General features: G+C 29.4%; 3 protein-coding genes across 7 annotated transcripts; 2 read left to right on the top strand and 1 right to left on the bottom strand.

The window, feature by feature from the left end:
• Nucleotides 1-287: 287 nt before the first annotated feature.
• LOC124497421 (uncharacterized) lies at nucleotides 288-3911 on the bottom strand. The gene is made up of 5 exons (XM_047061073.2): nucleotides 3508-3911; nucleotides 2009-3440; nucleotides 1467-1939; nucleotides 1088-1208; nucleotides 288-1015 (listed from the first exon to the last, which is right to left on the bottom strand). The coding sequence occupies exons 1-5, from the start codon at nucleotides 3548-3550 to the stop codon at nucleotides 454-456; spliced, it is 2631 nt and encodes an 876-aa protein (XP_046917029.1). The 5' UTR covers nucleotides 3551-3911; the 3' UTR covers nucleotides 288-453.
• A 1273-nt stretch (nucleotides 3912-5184) lies between these two features.
• LOC124497725 (acyl-CoA desaturase) lies at nucleotides 5185-10488 on the top strand. Of its 2 annotated transcripts, none has more exons than XM_075733978.1 (7): nucleotides 5185-5362; nucleotides 5438-5920; nucleotides 6026-6856; nucleotides 7143-7579; nucleotides 7663-7847; nucleotides 8748-9044; nucleotides 9341-10488. In XM_075733978.1, exons 4-7 carry the CDS (start codon nucleotides 7149-7151, stop codon nucleotides 9643-9645), a joined length of 1218 nt encoding a protein of 405 aa, XP_075590093.1. In that variant the 5' UTR covers nucleotides 5185-5362; nucleotides 5438-5920; nucleotides 6026-6856; nucleotides 7143-7148; the 3' UTR covers nucleotides 9646-10488. The 2 variants fall into 2 exon arrangements, with proteins under 2 accessions (XP_075590093.1, XP_075590094.1); XM_075733979.1 differs by having other exon boundaries at nucleotides 5438-5598; nucleotides 5758-6856.
• On the top strand, nucleotides 10082-20863 carry LOC124497420 (long-chain-fatty-acid--CoA ligase 4-like). Of its 4 annotated transcripts, none has more exons than XM_075733975.1 (8): nucleotides 10082-11205; nucleotides 11276-11455; nucleotides 13899-14900; nucleotides 17498-17960; nucleotides 18056-18340; nucleotides 18446-18916; nucleotides 19002-19756; nucleotides 19835-20863. In XM_075733975.1, the coding sequence occupies exons 3-8, from the start codon at nucleotides 13995-13997 to the stop codon at nucleotides 20402-20404; spliced, it is 3450 nt and encodes a 1149-aa protein (XP_075590090.1). In that variant the 5' UTR covers nucleotides 10082-11205; nucleotides 11276-11455; nucleotides 13899-13994; the 3' UTR covers nucleotides 20405-20863. The 4 variants fall into 4 exon arrangements, with proteins under 4 accessions (XP_075590090.1, XP_075590088.1, XP_075590091.1 ...); XM_075733973.1 differs by having other exon boundaries at nucleotides 10083-11205; nucleotides 11276-11451; XM_075733976.1 differs by lacking the exons at nucleotides 10082-11205; nucleotides 11276-11455 and adding an exon at nucleotides 12407-12869.
• Nucleotides 20864-21689: the final 826 nt, after the last annotated feature.

The raw sequence follows: 21689 nt of genomic DNA on the forward strand, positions 1-21689 counted from the left end.
ATGGTGTTTTTTTTTTGTGCAACATACAACAAAGGATTATGTTGTATTATCATCATCATCATCATTGAAAATTATGTCAGCAAAAACAACAACCAAAAAAAAAAAAATCATTCGATTTTTTTTGTTTTACATGTTACTGTTGTACCGTTACTATAGTATGATATTACCGTTACAAAGTTTTTTTTCACACTTTACTGTTTTTTTTTTCTTGAATGAATTTTTCTATTTTAAGGTTTTTCTGTCTGTCTGTGTGTGTGTGTGTGTGTAACAGGTTCGAACGTTAAGGATTTGATGATGATGATCGAAAAACGGATTTTTTTATTCATTTTAGCACCCATATTACATTTGTTATACAAGAATTTTCGGTAGGTGTGTGCGTGTGTGTGTGTATGATTGTTTTGGATCGAATTAAAAAGTTAAATTAAATTAAAATTGATAAATTATATATGAATTTTAAAATTCATATTCAGAAATAAAAACTGTTACAATAGCCAAATTTTTACCAATCTGTAGACCATTTTTATACATTTTTGCTTCAATTTCCAATTCAATATCTTGTGGTCCTTCTAATGATGACATTATGGCCAAACGTACTTCATTATCTTTTGTACGGCGCATTTCAAAATCATTAACATTAGCAGCACGTACACCTGGTCTTGGTGATTTTACCGATACTAAACGTAATTTAAAATCAACAATAATTGGTGATTCAACTGGTACGACAAACGTAAAGAATTCATGTCCACGACCATTGTTATTATTATTACCAATTGATGGTTGTTGTTTTAACCGTTGTACAGTGACAGCTGATTGATATCCACCAGTTTTTATATCAGATTTTGTTTCACCTTTTGTCGTAGTCGTTACAATGGTTGTTTCAGTTTCATGTTTAATCATACGTGAACGGAATGCAATGTATGCATATGAATAACAGATAACACGATCAATAGCACAGACTTCGGTTGGATCATCACATATTTCAGCATAATTTAATCGTTGACTTATTTTACATTGTCTACCAAAAAAAAAAGAAAAAAAAAGAATTTAAGAATCGCGATTCTTTAAAATACAAATCAAATATACATACACTCCATCTTTATGATAACCAGGTGGACAACGATCATCAATACAACGGAAACTGCCGCCAATATTAACACATGATTGATTCGAACCACGACAATATCCAAATTCTCGACATTCATCAATATCTTTATGTGAGACAAAAAAAAAAGAAAAAGAAATAGCAACAGGTGAAAAACATTTGACAATGAAACAAACAAAAAAAAATTAACTACATTTAAATTAAAGAAACAATAACAATTATCATCATTATTAGACAATCATCAATTGACTAGAAGAAGACTTCTGATGATGATGAAGATGATGATAATAATTATGTGATGATTACCAATGTCATATTATAATTATTTAATGATGATGATGATGATAATAATAAAATCACTTACCAAGACAATGGTGATTATGTACTAAATTATAACCATTTGGACATGTACAACGATATGAACCAGCTGAATTTTCACAACCACCTTGACATAATTTTGGATGACCATCATGATCATCATGACGGAAACGGCTGAATGCAATATCATTAATAAAATCACCTTCATGACATTCATCAATATCTTCACAACGATGTGGTCCAACAGCACGATAGCCACGATTACAAGTGCATTTATATGAACCAAATGTATTGATACATTTTTGTTCACAAAGATTTGTTTGCTCTAAACATTCATCTACATCCACACAATGTTTACCAGTACCATCAGGATCACGGAATCCAGTACGACAACGACATCTATATGAACCAATGGTATTTTCACAAATTGAAACTTGTGGTGAACAGATTCCTGTATGTGAATATTCAACACATTCATCAATATCAACACATGTATGGCCATCAGCACTTAATTTGAATCTAAAATGTTTTGTTTTCAATGAATCAATTAATTGGTTGTCAATCAATCATTTTCACAAACAAACTTACCCATCATTACAATGACATTCATATGAACCATATTTATTGATACAACGTTGTGAACATCCACCATTATTAATGAGACATTCATCAAAATCTGTACAACGACCACGATGATCTTTTTCAAAACCACGTTTACATTTACAATAATATGAACCGGGTGTATTCTCACAGGTGGACACATCATGTGGACAAAGATGATCATGTGATTCAATACATTCATTTATATCGATACATTGTTGGCCATCCAAACGGAAACCATTCGGACATTCACAACGATATGAACCAGGTGTATTGATACATTGTTGTTGTGGTCCACAACTATGTAAATCTTCAATACATTCATTAATATCTTCACATGTATTATGAGCTTCATTCAAACGATAACCAGCTTGTGTACAGATTTTTCTACACACATATGATCCATATGTATTGATACATTGTTCATCACGAAGACAAGCTGTCGACACGGTACATTCATCAATATCGACACATTTCAATAATAAATCACTGAATTCGAATCCACTTTCACAATCAATATGTTTACAATGAGTGCCATCTGCCGATAGATAATGACCTTCTGGACAAGCTGTTATACGTAATGATACTATTGGTTTCTGTATTATTGTATGAATCTCTTCATCAACTTGTACAACTTTTGGTGATGATTTTACGTGATGATGTTCTTCAATAATTCTTTCGAATTTTTGCTGCACAACCGGAACTGGTTTCTGTACGATACGTTCAATTTTTTGTTGTACAATCGGTGTTTTTATTTGTGTGATTTGTTCAACTTTTTGCTGCACTACTGGTGGTTCTTGTATGATACGTTCGATTTTTTGCTGCACAATCGGAATATGTTGCTGAATGATTTTCTGTTGTTGATAAATCGGTCTTTGTACGGTTTTCTGAACATAAGTTTCAACTTTTTGTTGTACAATTGGTTCCTGAACTATTTTTTGTTGTACAATAGGTTCCTGTACAATTTTCTGCTGTACAATTGGTTGTGGACGATATTTTTCTATCCGTCGTTCAATGATTCTCGATGGACTTGGTGGTGGTATCGGTGTATGATTATGGCTAATTATTCGTGATGAACTTGAAGACGATGACGAACTTGATGCTGATGATGAATATGAATATTCCGAACGATGATTCGATGTTGATGGTGATGATGAAACATATGTAATCGGTGGTGATACATATGTTTCATGTATAACGGATTCACTTTGTAATGGTTGACTAATACGACGATTATTATTATTATTATTATCAACACCACAAATTTCCGGTGGACATGGTGCAACCAAACGATACGTACGACAATCAATACCACCTTGACGGCATCTTTTTACACGTGTAAATCGTAATGGTTTATTACCCGTTGATGACGTATATTTGGGTATAATTTCAACATTGAATGATAAATCGCAAGATATCACTGTTGTTGTTATTGGAACCAAATTCAATCAAACATTAACAACGCGATTATGATTCGATTAACTTACCAAATAAAAAAATTATAGCTGTCCATCGTCGTAATGACATCATCTTTGATGATGATCGATCCAAAAAAAAAAATTCCGTATCGAAACGAATTTGACCGAATTGAAACACAGAACACAACGACAACACAACAACAAGAATAAGAAGAAAAAAAAATTTATTATTGATGAAATATCGATTTAGTTGATTCAATCAGTGAATTCATGAAAATGATGATGATGGTATGTATCGATGTATTCCGAATAAATTAATGAAAGTGTTTTATTTTTTATTTTTTCCAGAGAAAAAAAAATTCAATAACCAATTTTGGAAACATTCGAAATACACACACACACACACACACACACACACGAATCACAAGAACACAATTGCAATCGGATGTATTTGTGTGTGTGTGTGTGTGTGTATGATGTATTTTCACATTTATATTGGTCATAAATATGAATTTTGATATTGATGACGAACAACAATTGGCAACAGATAAAATAAAAGTTGCAAAAAAAAGGTGTAGGCGATGATGATAATGATTGAATCAACTATATATATAAAATGAAGAAACAAAAAAAAAATTCAACAACCACACACACACACACACACACACCAAACAGAACATGTGTCGAAGGTGTTGTGTGAATATTTGTTGTCAATGATAGAATGGTAAACATCATCATCAAATTATGATGATAACGAACAAACAAAACGATGATGATGATGATATAGGCGGAAACACACCAGTTCAAGTCCACCAACCACTCTTTTTTTTTATTTCTTTCACATCTTTTCATTCTCCATTTATTCAAGATCCACATTGATGACTATAGAATGATGGGAAAAAAGACAAAAAAAAACGCTTCTATAATTGTCATCATCATCATCATCATCATGATGATTGTCGTAATAACACAATGTCCTCGCCAATGTCCACGTGTATATCAATGATGATCATCATCATCATCATCAAAAAAAAATTTCAAAAGAAAATTTTTTTCAACAAAGAATTCTCATTCTATAAAATTAGAATGATCATCAATTTGGATGTGCATGGCGCCCACACATGATGACATTATTACATCAAGTTTTTTTTATATTTATTTTTTTGGTTATCTGAAAAAAAACGATAATGATCTCTGACCTTGAGCTTGAATTTGAAACTTTAATTTGAATTTTCAGATCCAAAAATTTCGATTTCATTTATAATGAATGGAATCGTTTTATTTTTTTGTAATCAAAAATTTTTCAAATGAAGATTTCATGATACACAAGGTTGATCCGTAGGTGGTATCAATAGTCTGTGTGTGTGTGTGTGTGATACCCGTCGACGTCGTCATCATCGATTCATGATCATTCCATTCAAGGTTATCAAATAAACAATTACAGCCAATTGATGATCAATTTCCAATGGATTTAACAACCCCCCCACCCACCAACCAACCAACCAACCACGCTATTTATTTATATTTTTTTTTAAATTCAAATTCGTGCGTCTTCGTTCTAAGGTTATGGCATTGAGCGTTGAAAAATCTGCTCGAATTATAAATCGAATCGCCTCTTCATTACGACAACAACAACAAGAATGTTAAATTCTAAACAAGGCTATCGAAAAATTTTGTTTGATTTTGATTCCAATTCATTAGAATCGATTGCTGATTGCATTTAATGTTTCCGGTTGATGAAAACAAAACAACAAAACGAAAAAAAATCCGATTCCTAGTTTGATTTCCAAACGATAGATGGCGATAAGCATTGTAAATTAAATTCGAACCATCAATATTGTTTGGATTTGGATGTTCAAATATCCATCACCAATCAGTTTGTGTGACTCGACAAAAATTTTTTTTTTTTTATTTATTAACTCAGGTATTTTTAATAATCACCAAAATAAGCAATAATAATGATGAAACTTTTTTTTGTTGGAAATTTTTTTCTATATAGAAAAAAATCTTTAATTCTTGTCAATCATTTATGGTGATCATATCACGCGATCCACCACATTGTCCATCATCGTCAACATCATTTCAAAGAGATATGTGATCAAGAAATTTTGTTTCGCAATCGAATATGAATTTTTTGTTTTCTTCTCGAACAGACAATAGGTAGATAAGAACGACAGAAAAAAAAACTTCCATAAAGAAACAAAGACAAGATAAGCCCTTTATGGTTTTCTCTTTTTATTTTTTTTTTTTTTTTTTTGGCAAATATTTTCGACGACCACGACCACGACGACGACAACAATTCATTCATCCGAAAGATAGCCCGATTTATTGTATACAAATATGGCCATATTATTCATAGAATCAAGCATTATGATGATGATGATGATCGACAACAGGAAAAAAACGGATGACGATGATGATGAAACAAATGTCCGAACACACACACACACACACAAAAGGATTTCTACTCTTTCTTTTCTGTGTATGTATGAATGTGTTTTTTCTCTTTCTATTCCCAATTTTGCATTTTTTTTTTTCGTCGACTCTTTCAAATATTTCGGTCAATCCAACTTTTATTCGGGAAAAGTGTTTGTTTATTTTCAAACAAAGAAAGAAGAACATTTCGAATCGAACACACACACACACACACATTCAAATACATTCGAAAAACTGGCTATGACTTGACTTGACTTGAAACCGAAAATATGAAAATGATTGAAAAACCATTATTATTATTATATAAACCGTTTGTCGATTGTGACAAGATATATAAATATGAAGAAAAACAAAATTGAGGCCATAATTTGAGTTTCGACGATATTTATTCACCAATATATACCACCAATCTTCAATCTTCAGTACTTCAAATTGTATTGTGTTCATGTGTGTGTGTGTTCTATTCAGATGATGATTATGATTGTGTAATGTGTGAAATTATTATTATCATTAGAGAGTATATATATTCAATTTATATATTGGAATGAAGCAATGCATTCAACCGATTCAATGGAATGAAAATTTTTAAATGTGAAATACTTCTAAACATTGTGTTTTTTTGTGTGTGTGTTTGTGTTTGTTTTGGCCACGTTTTTTTTTCGTCTTACCATCATAACGAAAAAAAAAATGTGATGAATCAAATAAATTGTGCAACAAACAAATAAATAAATATTCAAAATCATTGATTTCAATGATTTCAATTTCATTCGACATTTCATACATATTCGCACACACGTAGAAGAGTTTCAACCGAAAAAAAGTATTCATTTCATTCGGAAACGAACAATTAATTTCGTCTTTTTCATCATTATCGATTGATTGATTGATTGATTGATGAGAAAGAAAAAAATCGATAATCATCATCACATTTCAGTATAACTGAAAATCAATCAAATCAATTTTTTTCTCTGGATTAATATAGGTAAGTTTTATTAAATGAAATTTTTGCACATTTCTTTGATGAATATGTGTTTAATTATGTAACATTGAAATTGTGAAATTGAAAATTCATTTAATGAATATATCCAAAAAAAAAAAAAAAATTCGAATGATTTTGAAGTAGTAATTTTGATTGATTGTCAGTTGTGATTAGTAAAATGAAAAATTTGAAAAAATTTCTTTTCCTCATTTTTCCTTCAATTTTCAATTTGAATTTCTTTTCTAATAATGAAATTTTTTTTTGTTTTTTTTTCTTATGAATGTCCAAGAAAATTATGGCCGTTGACAGTATAACTACACATCGTATTGGACATAAGGAATCCGGTGGTGAAATCCGAAATTCCATAACAAAACTTTCAAATAATAATGATAATGATAATTATCATTCAAATGAAGATGATTATCATCAACCTGATTTAATACCGGATGATGATGATGATGATGATGATAATGAAAAATCATTACGATCGGATCCATTACCATTATTACAATTAAATGATATTGTTTGGCGTAATGTAATATTATTATCCATTCTACATATATTGGCCATTTATGGCTGGTTCATATTCGTAATGGATCCAAATATTAAATGGCAAACAAGTATAGCAACATTTATACTTGGCCTATTTTCATCATCATTTGGTATAACGGCCGGCGCACATCGTCTTTGGTCACATCGTTCATATAAAGCTAAATGGCCATTAAGGTTTTAATTCTTTTTTTTCCAATGAATTTTTTAAACACCACTAACACAGTTTATGTTTTAATGTTTTAATTAATTAATAATAGATTAATTTTGGCATTTGCCAATACAATGGCATTACAAAATGATATTTATGAATGGTGTCGTGATCATCGTGTTCATCATAAATATTCGGAAACCAATGCCGATCCACATAATTCAAGACGTGGTTTTTTCTTCGCACATATGGGCTGGTTAATGGTTAAAAAACATTCAGATGTTAAATTGAAAGGTAATAAACTGCTGATTGAAATTGAATTATCGTAACTAAACAATAATAATGATGATGATGATTACAAAGTGTTTTCATCTCAACAATATTTGTCAACCTGTTCATTGTTTAGCCTATACTTGCATGAAATCGAAATCGATTTACATTAACAGATTTTACCATTTTCTCTCTCTATATATATATGTTGTATATGTTTAATTTTCGTTTGTTTTTGTTTCACTTTTTATTTCCATTCTATTCAATGATAATCAACATGACGGCAGTGAATGACCATTATATAGCAGCAGCAGCAGCAGCAGCATTCAACAAGTTATTATTAGACATTTTTTTTGTCTTTTGCATTTGTTGAAAAAAAAATTATGATCCCTATATATATATGTGTTTGAGTTTCTTGTCTGGATTTGATCACTTTTAGAGTGAGTGACCACATTGATTTATTTGACCATTTTACATATAGTTGATTGATTGTTTTTTTTTTTGTTTTGTTTTGTTTTGTTTGTTTGAAGTATTATCATTGATGATGATGAGGATTACAATATGTTCATAGGATTCAATTTTTCTTTATTTTTTTCTGTTCAAGATGGTCAATACTTGTGATTTTTTTTTCTTGTTGCTTGATGAAAAATTTATGCCATAATGCTGGATATATGACGATGATGATGATGATGATAATGGCAAGGCCTGATGTTTTATTGTGTTTGGACACACAATGTTCCATTTGCATGATATTTTTAACGTACAGCAACAGCAATAATGAAATAATCTTTAATATTCAATTCATTTGATTGATATTTATCGAATCCACATGACAAGGTCATTGTAGATTTGATTCAATCAATCAATCATCAAAATTTTTATTTCATTTAACAACTAATCAATCGAATTTCTTATAATCTATAGGTAAAAATATTGATCTATCCGATGTATGGGCCGATCCAATTATACGTTTTCAGCGTCGTTTTTACATACCATTGGTTATTATTTGCTGGGGAATCATACCAACATTGATACCATTCTATTTTTGGAATGAAACATTATGGCATTCATTTTTAGGTTGTGTTTGTTTCCGTTATGTTTATGTATTACATTGTACATGGTTGGTGAATAGTGCCGCACATCTTTGGGGACATCGACCATATGATGTAAATATTGAACCAAAAGAAAATGATTCCGTAGTATATCTAACATTTGGTGAAGGTAAATATTCATCATCAAAAAATTTTAACAAAAAAAAAAAAAAAAACATTTGGCTGGTATTGCATGTTACAGATGTCAATGATAAATCAATCCATTACCGTTACATACATACACACACACACACACAGACATACTTGAAAATATCAAAAAATTGAAAATGGCTAGACAACCGTGGTTATATATACTATAGTAACCAGATTTATATTTTTATCTTGAAACAACCAAACAAATTAGAGAATTAATGGTTTTTCTTTCTTTTTAATATAAATAAATACTTTTTATTATTATTGCAACAGGTTATCATAATTATCATCACACGTTTCCATGGGATTATTCAGCATCCGAGTATGGTTCATATTATAATTTCAATTTAACAACATTGATTATTGATCTATTCAAACATTGTGGTTGGACATTTGATTTGAAAAAACCATCCAATGAATTGATTGTGGCAAGAAAATATCGTACTGGTGATGGTACAGAAAATTTATTATTACGGCGAAAAAGTTTTTACGATTGGTTGGTTGGAATTTTTGTTACAACATCAAATCTAACCATTACATTAATGTTACGAATGATTTATCAATATCTTGCCTATTGAGAACAACATCCACACACACACACACACACACATCAAGTATTGATCTTGTTTTTGATTTGCGAATTTGCAATTGATTTTCTGAATAGATACTACCACTACTACTGCAACAACAACAAAAACAACAACAACAACTGTGACAATATTCCAATGTTGTTTTTTTTCTGGATTTTTGTTTTGGTTTTTATTTCATCACCAATCAATGTTTCAAATGTTGTTGTTTGGTTGACACAACAGATTATAAACGAACCAATCATCATCATCATCATCATCATAAAAAATCATCAATGATTTTCGATCCATCAACATGAACATTTTTTTTTTGTCCATTATTTGTCCACCACCATGTTTTATTGTTATTGTTGATATGATTTTTTGTTGTTGTTGTTGTTGTTGTTGTGAAACATTTATTTTTGTCAATTAATGTGCAGAATTTGAATTTTTTTTTTTTTATATTTCATATTTTGTGCATTGAATTGCGTACAACATCACATAATCAAACCTGTTTTTTTTCAAAGTTTGTTTTTGTTGATAAATTTTTAATGCAATTTTTTTTTCTTATCTTTGATGATAATCCAAAAAAAAAATGATGACGATTTTAGAAATTAAACAAAAAAAACCCAAACCCAAACTCTAAATGTTGACAATGGCCAACAATAGATGGCGGCACCTTTTTTTCTCTATTACAATCAATGAGACCAAAATTCTTTGCCCGTTTGTTTCCGTTTTTTTTGTTTTTGATTTTTGATTTTTGGTTTTTCAAATTCTCTAATTTTGTCTTTCTCATATTTGTTTCTCTTTCAATGAATTAATGAATTGAATAAAAAAAAATGAAAAAATAAAAAAGTGAATGATGATTGTGCAAAAACAACAAAATCTGCAATTACACACACACACCTTCAAGACACACAAAAAAAAAATTCGAATTCAATATGCGTGTGTTTCAATGATGACATCGAAATTAATAATCAACGAAAAAAAAATTATCATCATCATGTTTAAAATAGAATTCATTCAACATTGAGTGACGATGATGAGAATGGAATTTTATCATCAAGTATCTATAGATAGAGAAAAAACATCTTTTTATTTCTTGTTTTACCTGTACGTCATATGTGTGTGTGTGCGTGTGTATGTTTTTTTTTCGAATGTTTTTGATGATGAATCTTTTTAAATAAAGGTGTTTTGATTTTGATAGATTGACGACGACAACTACCACGGCTACAACGGATTGAATCAAAATATTATCATCATCATCATCGAGATGATGATGTCAATCATATCAAGGAAAAATAATACCATTTTTTCAGTGTGTATGTGTGTGTGTATATGGTATGTGTGTGTTTCAACATAAAAAAGAAATTCATTAATTGATTTTTATCATCATTCGCGAATTGTATTGATCTTCACAAAAAAAATTATTGATTTTATAACGCTGTAATTTTCATCTGTGTATGGCATCACTAATAAAAACAACCAAATTACGCCATCATCATCCTATTTCAACAAAAAAAAATCATTTTGACCAAAATTACAAACACACGTAATTCATATATTTGTATGGTAAAGATTTTCAAATGAAAATTTATTGAAATAATTGAATAATATATACAAGACAATCATTGGTCGTCAGAAAAAAAAGAAAAGAAAATTTGTTCCAAAATAGACAAATCATTTGTTCGGTCATCATTTGGTCATTTCAAAGTTTTTGTTTGCATTTCGTATGCAAATAAATGTCATCCAAATAGCATTGAATCGAATCATTCCTTACACACACACACAAACACACACACCACATGTGATGCCAAGGTAAGTTATAAATGATGAAACGTTATTTTTTGTTTTCTTTTTTTTTATTTTTTTATTTCGATCTCATTTCAATATATATCCAAATTATTTTTATTATCAAGGTTATTTTTGTCAAATGTTTACATTGATTCAGATTCAAATTCATCGAAATATATAAAATCAAATTCCATGGGGAATTTCCTAATCGATTTGATTTGATTTTTAGCCTTGTAAATTCTGAACAAAACAAACATATTTTGTTGTTGTTGTTGTTGTTGTTGAAATGATGATGATGATGATGATGATTAATGATGGTGATGATTTTTTTTCCATTGCTATCTAATTGCAACAAATAATTGAAATTTTAGATAGCAAAATCAATAATCATTACTATTTGCAATTTTTTTATACATTGCGAACATCAAGCCAAAAACCATTTGATTCTGTAATTAGAAAATGGAAAACAAAAAGAAATCCTTGAATCCGGTAAGAAATATTGTGAAATGGAAAATGTCACAAACGATCGTTGATCATCATCATCATTATCAATAAAGGGGTTGATTCATGGCCAATTCGAGTTTCTCTTTTTTTTTGTTTTTTGCATTACAGAAATTGATATTCTCTTCAATTTGATTTAGATTTCGATGAGTAGAAAAAAAATAATAACAAAACAACAAAGACAGAAAGCAGGTTGTTGGTTTTATCACATGGCCATTTGCTCTAGGCATCATCATTTTATTATTATTAAAATTACCGATAACTTTACAATTCAATTTACAGTTTATAAAGTATTGGAGGGAGAAAGTAAAGAGGGATATGAATAGAAAGCTGTTATTTTTTTTGTTCAATTTCTTGATCCACTTGATATTATCATCCCCATTTTTTTCTCCCCTCTCTTTCTCTCTAACACACACACATTTTTATGTTCAACAAGTGAAAAAAAAATATAATATAGCCAAGTCGATAATGAATGAACACACGAGACCGATAACGAAATGATGATCATCGTACTGTTGTTGTGTAGTCATTTTTATTCGATGACAATCATCATCATGAAGAAAATGATGGTGATGATGATGATAGCATGGTGATGGCCATTATCATTGAAAATTTCTAGTTTTGTTTTTTCATTCGTTCATTTTTTTGTATGAGAATTTTTCTTATTTTTTATTATTCTTGAAATTTAAGAAATGTTGATGATTGGTGATTGTGATTCTCTTTTCTCTTGTGTGTGTGTTGTGATGATTTTTTCATTTTTTTAGCATAATCATCGAATCTTCTATATCGGCCATCAAAATTCATTTTAATTTTTTTTTTATAATTATCTGCCATTTTTTTTTTTTGCTTTCCTGTTTGCAAAATCACAATTAATTTGTGAATTGAAAATTTGGTTTACAACCAAAACAAAAAAGACGTCATCATCATCATCATTTCAATTGGTGAATATTTACGTCATTCTACTCTTGTTGTTGTTTTGATTTTTTTTTTTTGAATAAAAAAAAATTCTGTTTTTTTCCGTTCTAGAATCTTTTTGAACGTTTTACGTTAATTTTTTTTTCTTTCTTTCACGGAAACAACATATACATACACACACACATACTGATTAAATCAATTCATCTTGTATTGATAGGATGAATGTACAGAACAACAACAACAACAACAACAAAAATAAAATACATTTACCAGATAATTCAGATTTACATTAATTATCATTATCATCATCATCATCATGGCCATAATATTGAAATGAGGAAAAGAAAATTTTTTTTTTTTTTGTTTATAAATTAATTACCTACGGCTATTCATCATCAATTTATAATAATAATAATAATAATAGTAATTCTAGTTGTTGTTGTTGTTGTTGTTGTTATTTTAGATTCAGATGAATGAATTTTCGGTTACCTTAAAATTGACATCGGCATTTTTTTTCTTGTTTTGTTTGTTTGTTAAACAACACAAACAATATAATAATATTTTTTTTCCCCGAGAAAAAAAAAATCATAATTTCACACACACACACACACACACACACACACACACACACACAGAAAGACAAACACTTTACCTTCATAAAATGGGTGTGTATTTGTATAATTTCACTGCAATGTTTGATGTCATAATAATAATCATCATTTCGATGGAAAAAAACAAATTATGATGATTGGTCACTCTGTTTGTGTGTGTGCGTGTTCACACTATATTTCCATAATTGAAGAAGATTCATTTTATTCATTTCAAAGTTGATTTATATTTTGTTTGATTTTTTTTTAATTTTCTCTTTTTTTTCTTATTTTTTTTGGTCATTAATTCATTACTACTACTATAATACCCTGTTTCATTTCAGGATTCAGTGTTTTTATTATATATATAAATAATAGTTTGATGAATTTGAAAATTCAATTAAAGTTTTGATTTCTTTTTTTCCCTCTCTTTCTTACACACACACACACACACACACACACAAATAGATATAATCATATGTCAAGTACATTGGTCATAATATATATATATTAACATTTATGTGAATACTACTAAACGACAACAACAACGACGACAAAAAAATCATGATCAATATCATGGAAGGAAATGGTCTTTTAAATTCTGAACATGAACGTCATATCATGCCATCATCATCATCATCATCAACAACAACATCATCGAATGTTGTTAATAATATGATTGCTAATAGTAGTGATAGCATGAATAATAATCTGGATCACCATGTCGACAATCAAATGATTTCCGGTAATTTTGTCGCACATCCTTCATCGTCATCATCATCATCATCATCTTTGAAGATGAATGTTAAAAATAATGATAATAAACAACAAATACATGATCATAGCATTGATGAAGATGATGATGATGATGATCATTATGAATCGAATATTGTCATTGTTGATAGTGATGATGATGATGATGATGCTGGTGATGAACAAAAACAACTTCTTCGACCTGATATTGAGAAAGAATCAACATTGAATTCAGTTCAAACAACAACAACAACAATAGCAACAGAACAACAACAACTCAATACAATTGAATCGTTGAGGCCATCAACATTGACATTGGCAACGACACCAATATCATTAGATCATAATACAGTTGATGTGAATAACAGTAGCAATAAAAACAAACATCAGTCCTATCGTCAACCACAACAGCAACAAGAAAAACGATCATTGTTTCTTACAATCGATCATAAATTGGCTATAAGACGTCGAAATACTGGCTCTGTTCGTTCATATGAAGAATGTGAAATTATGTCTACCGCTGTTCCATCAATATCACCTTCGAATGAGATATCAAAATCGACTGCAATATTGGCTACCAATGATGATATTAGCAATAATAATAAATGTTCAACATCAGAATTTATCACAAATGAAATGTCTCCCAAACAACAACAACATCATCATCAAATGGCCATCATAAACGAACATGGTGATAATATCAATCATGAATCAAAAGTAAGTGTTGTGATTCTGTTTGTATCTACTTTTATCCATCATGAAAGTGTGAGATGAAGTGATAAAAATTGGAATTTTCCAATCACGAATCCTTAAATTTGAATTTGATTTATTCGAAATTTCAATTTTTCAATCATTTCTGGCTTTCTAGCCACTTGAATATGTTGTTCGATTGGTTTTTTCCAATAAGAAGAATCCCCACTTGAATCCACTTTGTTTCATTCATTGGTAAGAAATGACAACCTTAAAATTGATTGATTCACATTCCTCTGTTAAACCAAAAAAAAACCCAAATTAATAAAATTTAGGTGTACGGATGTGTGTGTGTGTGTATGGATGACCAAACATGTCAATTTGTTTATATTGAAATTCATTCAATGATCATGTGTGAATAATAGAAAATTCAATTTATTTTCAAGTTTTATTATTTCACATGTCCAAAATGATGATGAACATGACCGCCATATTGTTGTGGTTTTGTTTGTTTGTTTGTTTGTTTTTTTTGATTTTGTTTTTTGTTTTTCAATTCAAATTTCTCAAGTTTAAAATTCCATTATATATTATATTATTATCGATCATCATATGATGAATTTAGAAAGGTGTGAGATGTGAGTTTTTCCTTTTTCTCTATTCATTTTATTTCATTTCAAGGATTATTATTTACCACGAATTTGTTTATATTCAATGATGATTAAAGAAAAAACTACGTAGTTGTGGGGGGGAGGGGAGTGAATATCCACTGAATTTTTATTTATTTATTTTTTTGAATTCAACAAAATGAAAATTTCCATTCATCGTCATTGACCATTTCAAAGAGGGCAGAAAGAAAAAAAAATTTGTATCTAGTTATAGTTAGTTAGTTAGCATCTATATATCATCTAGGTCGATCTATAGCTATCGATAGCTATCTGCATATATTTCGAATGTCAAGGACAATGATGATGTGTACGCACTTAAAGATCCTTCTTTGGCTCAAGGTGCTCTTGTTTTTTTTTGTTTCTTTCACTAATTTTTTTTTTAAATTTTACAATTTTATCACGCACACACACACACACATGAAAATACATTTCTTAGGGTATGATAATTGAATTTTCTCTCTTTCTTTTTTTTTGTCAATTTTTGTAAATCAAACGGTTGTGGTTAAGTTTTGAACATTCGTGTTTTTTTTTCTTATATCCTCATAGTTTTTTTTTTTTTTTTTTTTTGGTTGTTTTGTTCTTGTGATCATTTTATCATTTCAATCACACACATATATAAACACACGTACACACATAATGGTTATTACTTATCCGGTATAAAAAAAAATAAAAATAAATAAGATACGTGTGGCTATTACCCGTGTGTGTGAAACTTTTTTTTTTGTTTTTTTTTGTTTCGTTTTTGCATTTCACCCATACACTTAATTTAGAATTGACGATAATTGATAAATCAGAAAAAATCACAAGATAAAATTTTTTATAAAAAATAAAATCATCAAGGGACAAAATGTTTATTTTCTATTTTTGGATATCAAATAACGTTCACAGTCCAAGATTTCAAGTCAATTTAAAAAAAAAAAATTTTTTTTCTTCCTAAAATTCATAATCTGTTGATCGATGATGAATTGATTGATTTCAGTTCAAAAAAGGCATTTTTATTTATATTTATAGGTAGCATATAACTTTTTGATGATATCAAACTAATGATGATTATGATTATGACCTTGGTCTTTGTCTTTGAGATAACCAGTAGTGTGCCGGTATGTGTGTGTGTGTTAGTCATAGTTGCCCATTTCTATGGTCAACACGTATGTGCATGTATTTTACATATTTAAAATATAATATACCCCCACATGATTAGTTGGAAACAAAAAAATTTTTTTGTTTTGTTTTGTTTTGATCATCAGATCTATTCCATCCGTTTTGTGTACGATCTCACAAATACAAACATATCTTTTCCTTTCATTTTTTATAATCCAATCAGTCAATCAATCAAATTAATCAAAGAACAAAAAAAAAACAAATTGAAAAATGCAAAAAAAAAAAAATAATTCATAACCATCCAATTCATATATGCCTCTACCACCATTTATGATTGATCAATTGATAGATTGTGACCAGAGAAAGAAAGAAAGAAAGAGAAAGGAAAAAATGAAATTTTTTTTGTTTTACAATAATATCATTTATTCATTCATTCATTCAAAATATCCATTGAATCTTAATAATTTAAAAGAAAAAAAAAATTTTTTTTTCTTTTCTTTTAATCGACAACAAATATTCATCATCACACACACACACACGCACACATCAACCAAAACACAAGAACATCTCATCATCATCGTCATCGCCATCGTCATTGTCAACATTAATCTATGTGTGCGGTGTGTTCATTTAAATTCATTGTCATCATTTTCATTCGAATTTTTTTTATCATCACATAAAAATAATGAGCTTTTTTAAATATTTAAAAATTTTTCACTTTTGATGTTGTTGTTGAAGGGTTGTTGAAAATTATTGGGATTTCTGATTTTGATATATTTTTTTTTTCATTTCTGTTTCCATTTATTTTTGTGATCGACTACAATAATAATAACAATTACAATTGTTCCATTTGGATAGATTGTCCAGCCATTGGCTCAAATATTGATTTCATATATTGAAAAATTGAAAAAATTTTCCATAAACAAAACAACAATGGCCACATTTTTACGACGTTCATTGATTACCATATTTATGGCCATTTTTATATCGGTCGTACAAACATATACATGGATTACATTGCCCATTTATTTTATATTACAAAAACCATGGTTAAAACGAAAATTGAATGCACGTAATCGTGTAAAAATCTACAAACCATCTCCATCGTTGACAGTACCATCAATTAAATCGGAATCTATTAATTCATATCATCATCATCATAATAATAATTATGATCAATTAAGTAATGGCCTATCATTATCGCCAATATATATCCGTGATGATTGTGGTGAATATAATCATCCAATATTTAAATTTGAAACTTTGACCGAAATAGTTAATAATATACCTAATCTTTATGGTCCAGATGTCCCATGTCTTGGTAAGTGTGTGTGTGTGTGTGTGTGTGTGTGTGTGTGTGTGTGTGAATTGTAATTTTAAATAAAAAAATAATTTTTCATCCCATTCAATAAAAAGGATATCGTCAAGTGCTATCTGAAGAAGTAGCATTAGATTCACAAGGACAAATCAGACGAATGGATGGTCGACAATTGAAACAATATCAATTGAGTGATTATAAATGGCTTACATATTCACAAGTGACTGATGTTACCAATAATATTGCCCAAGGTTTAATAGCGAATGGAATTAATGAATTAAGCCATGTAATGATCATATCGGAAACACGTATTGAATGGATGCTTTGCTTTCAATCATTACTTCGTTGTAATGCTACATTAGCCACTGTATTTTCCAATCTAGGTAATCAATCAATAATTTTTAAACTTTAGATTTATTTATTTATAAAATTTTTTTCTCATTCGAAAATTTCAAATTTATTCATTTTTTTCGTTTTTCAATCAACAGGTGTCGACGGTGTAGCTCATGGTATTGAAGAAACCGAAGTTGAAACTGTGATTGTATCATTGGAATGCATTACATTGCTAAAATCAGCTCTTTGTCATGCGAAAAAACATTCCGTTAAACGTATCATTTATATGGATGGTCTGCAAAAACCTGAAATTGATATTGAAGAATCAATTAAAACATTTGCTTTAAGCGATATTGAAAAAATTGGTAAACAATTAATCGAAGAGAATCGCCAACAACCATATCCATCAGCCAAATTGGATAAAACGATGCTTATAATGTATACATCCGGTACAACTGGTCTACCAAAAGCCGCTACAATGACACAGCGTCAATTTTTGGGCTCATTACGTGCATTGTTTGTCCTAGTCAGACATATAATACATGAAGCACCATTTCATACATATATTTCCTATCTACCAATGGCACATGTACTTGAACTAACGCTCGAAGTATTTTTCTGTGTTGGTAAGCTTATCAAATACCGTTATACATCGGATATGATTTGATTTGAAGATGAAATAAATCTTTTTTTATTCCCCGTTTAAATTAGGTGGTGTTCGACTTGGTTATGCATCACCATTCACATTGACAGATTCTGCACCGGGTCTAGCACGTGGTCAAAAACCTGATATAAAATTGCTACGACCAACGGTAATGACAACCGTACCATTAGTTTTGGATCGAATCATAAAAGAAGTTAATGACAAACTACGTTCACGGACACCGGTTTCACAGCCAGTATTTCAATTTTTAATGAATTACAAATCAATGTGGACACGATTGGGTTATCGTTGTGATATTGTTAGCAAATTATTATGTACCAAAGTTCGTGAACAACTTGGAAGTAATCTACATTTTGTCATTTGTGGTGGTGCACCATTGAATTCTAATACACAAGCGACAATAAAATCGGCTTTGGATGTAACATTAATTCAAGGTTATGGTGCCACTGAAACAACTGGAGCTGTTCTTTGTATGGATTTCGATGATCTCGAATATGGACGTGTTGGTGCTCCACTTGGCCATGTTTATTTTCGATTACGTGATTGGCCTGATGGTGGTTATTCAGTGAAAGATAAACCAAATCCACGTGGTGAAATCCTTATCGGTGGTGATCTTGTTGCCATCAATTATTTCAAAAGACCAGAACAATCAAATGAAGTTTTTATTACCGATCAAAATGGCATAAGATGGTTTCAAACTGGTGATGTTGGTGAATTATATCCAAATGGTACGATAAAAATTATTGATCGTTGTAAAGATCTCATTAAACTACAGAATGGTGAATATATTTCACTTGGAAAGGTAACAACAAAAAATTAAAGTTGAAATTTTCATGAGTTTTTAATTTCTACTTTTATTTTCTTCTTGTCAAAAACACAGGTCGAAGCAGCATTAAAATTCTGTCAATTAGTCGATAATATATGCGTTTATGGTGGTACATTTTCCAATGATATAGTCGCATTAATTAGTCCTAATCGTAAAGCTTTAGAACAATTAGCACAAACTATTGGTAAAAATCATCTTTCAATTGAAGAACAATGTAATGATCAACAAATACAGCAAATAATATTTGATGAAATAATAAAAACAGCAAAACAATTATCATTGGGAAAGAAAGAAATACCAAGACGTGTACGATTAGTACCAGAAATTTGGTCACCAGATAATGGAATATTAACAGCTGCATTGAAATTGAAACGTCGTATTGTTGAACAAATGTATAAACAACAATTATATGATTTATATAATGCAAAAAAATTTAATCTTATAACAACAAATGGATATGATCAGAATAATAATAATACAACAACAACAACATCGAAAACAACAACAACAACAACAGCGACGACAACAACTACCACCACCACCACCAATGGTGGTAATGATGTTAAACATACAACGGTGACGAATGGATCAACTACAAATCATCATCATCATCATTCATCATGATTCAATATTGATTGAATCCTTGAAATGCCATAATCCATATCATTGCCATCCATGTCATTCGTTTATTTGACGAAATCGAATATTGGATATATCAAATATTGTCTTATTGATTGTTCCTTATTACTCTTCGTATATATTGATTATTATTTAGAATTTTTTTTTATTTGATTTTTTTTATATATTATTATTATTATTATTATCTATATATCATTCGACGATCGCCAATCCAATCATATCAATCTTTTGCGCCAATGGATCATCCATGTATCGATAAAACATTGAATATTATCATCACCAAATGATTTTATCATCACCAATGGATGTGTAGGTGTGTGGATATAATTTATTTATATAGTATATATAGATTGATTATATGATTGATAACTATAATAATTGATTGATAATAATTTATTTGCCAAATGAAATATTTTTTTGAATAAAAAAATTAGAAAAAAAAAATTTCATTGAAAAAATTCATCCAATGTGTGTGTCTGTGATTCCAAATATTGATCTTGATTATTATGATTGCGTCATATGAATGTGAATTTAAATTTTTTTTTTCCGTTTTTGTTGCTCTTGCTGCTGCTACGATAATGAAACAACAAAATAATTGTCACACATTCTTAGTGTATGGATGGCCATGAAAATTTTTTTTTTCCGTTTCATTTTGTCATATTTCTGGTTTTTTGTATAATTGTTTCATTTCATCATCTATCTATCCATTTTAATTTTATTTCACTTGTTTGAACGACAATTCAAATATGAGAGAACAAAGAAAGAGAAAAGAAAAATGAGAAAAAAAAAGTAAAGTTTGGGTATTTCACATAAGGTTTCTCTCACTGTCTATTTCTATTTTTTTTTTTTTGTTTTTTAGTTTGCAAAAAAAAAATTCCATACAATTGTACACGCCTTTCCATTTTGGTCATATTGTATGGTATGATTTTTATCACCTGATGTGAATATGAATAGTGAAACAGATGAAAAAAAAAAAATGAAATGAAATGAAAATGCAAACAAACAAACAAACAAACAGAAAAAAAGAATCATTTTCCTTCATCAACATCACCATCATCATTATCACCACCATCATCGCTACCACCACCGCCACCACCACCACCATAATAATAATAATGATCCATTTTCCTGTTTCAGTCGTTAAATATAGACGGTTACATAAATTTTTTATATCGCTTTCTTCTAACATTTTGACCAGTACTAAATTACAATTTGAAATATCAATTTGAATCGATATTTGTTGATATCATTATCATTGATTATCATTGAT

The sequence above is a fragment of the Dermatophagoides farinae genome, chromosome 9 (genome assembly GCF_024713945.1).
Source record: "Dermatophagoides farinae isolate YC_2012a chromosome 9, ASM2471394v1, whole genome shotgun sequence".
Classification (NCBI taxonomy): domain Eukaryota; kingdom Metazoa; phylum Arthropoda; class Arachnida; order Sarcoptiformes; family Pyroglyphidae; genus Dermatophagoides; species Dermatophagoides farinae.

Bases quoted from the DNA above. Each gene is read 5' to 3' on its own strand.
- LOC124497421 (XM_047061073.2), bottom strand. From the start codon at position 3,550: ATGATGTCATTACGACGATGGACAGCTATAATTTTTTTATTTG. The intron at 1,940-2,008 runs GTAAGTTTGTTT...AAAACATTTTAG, and splicing joins GAATGTCATTGTAATGATGG to ATTCAAATTAAGTGCTGATG. The intron at 1,016-1,087 runs GTATGTATATTT...TTTTTTTGGTAG, and splicing joins GGTTATCATAAAGATGGAGT to ACAATGTAAAATAAGTCAAC.
- LOC124497725 (XM_075733978.1), top strand. From the start codon at position 7,149: ATGGCCGTTGACAGTATAACTACACATCGTATTGGACATAAGGAATCC. The intron at 7,580-7,662 runs GTTTTAATTCTT...AATTAATAATAG, and splicing joins AAAGCTAAATGGCCATTAAG to ATTAATTTTGGCATTTGCCA. The intron at 9,045-9,340 runs GTAAATATTCAT...TTATTGCAACAG, and splicing joins ATATCTAACATTTGGTGAAG to GTTATCATAATTATCATCAC.
- LOC124497420 (XM_075733975.1), top strand. From the start codon at position 13,995: ATGATCAATATCATGGAAGGAAATGGTCTTTTAAATTCTGAACATGAA. The intron at 17,961-18,055 runs GTAAGTGTGTGT...TTCAATAAAAAG, and splicing joins TCCAGATGTCCCATGTCTTG to GATATCGTCAAGTGCTATCT. The intron at 18,341-18,445 runs GTAATCAATCAA...TTCAATCAACAG, and splicing joins CACTGTATTTTCCAATCTAG to GTGTCGACGGTGTAGCTCAT.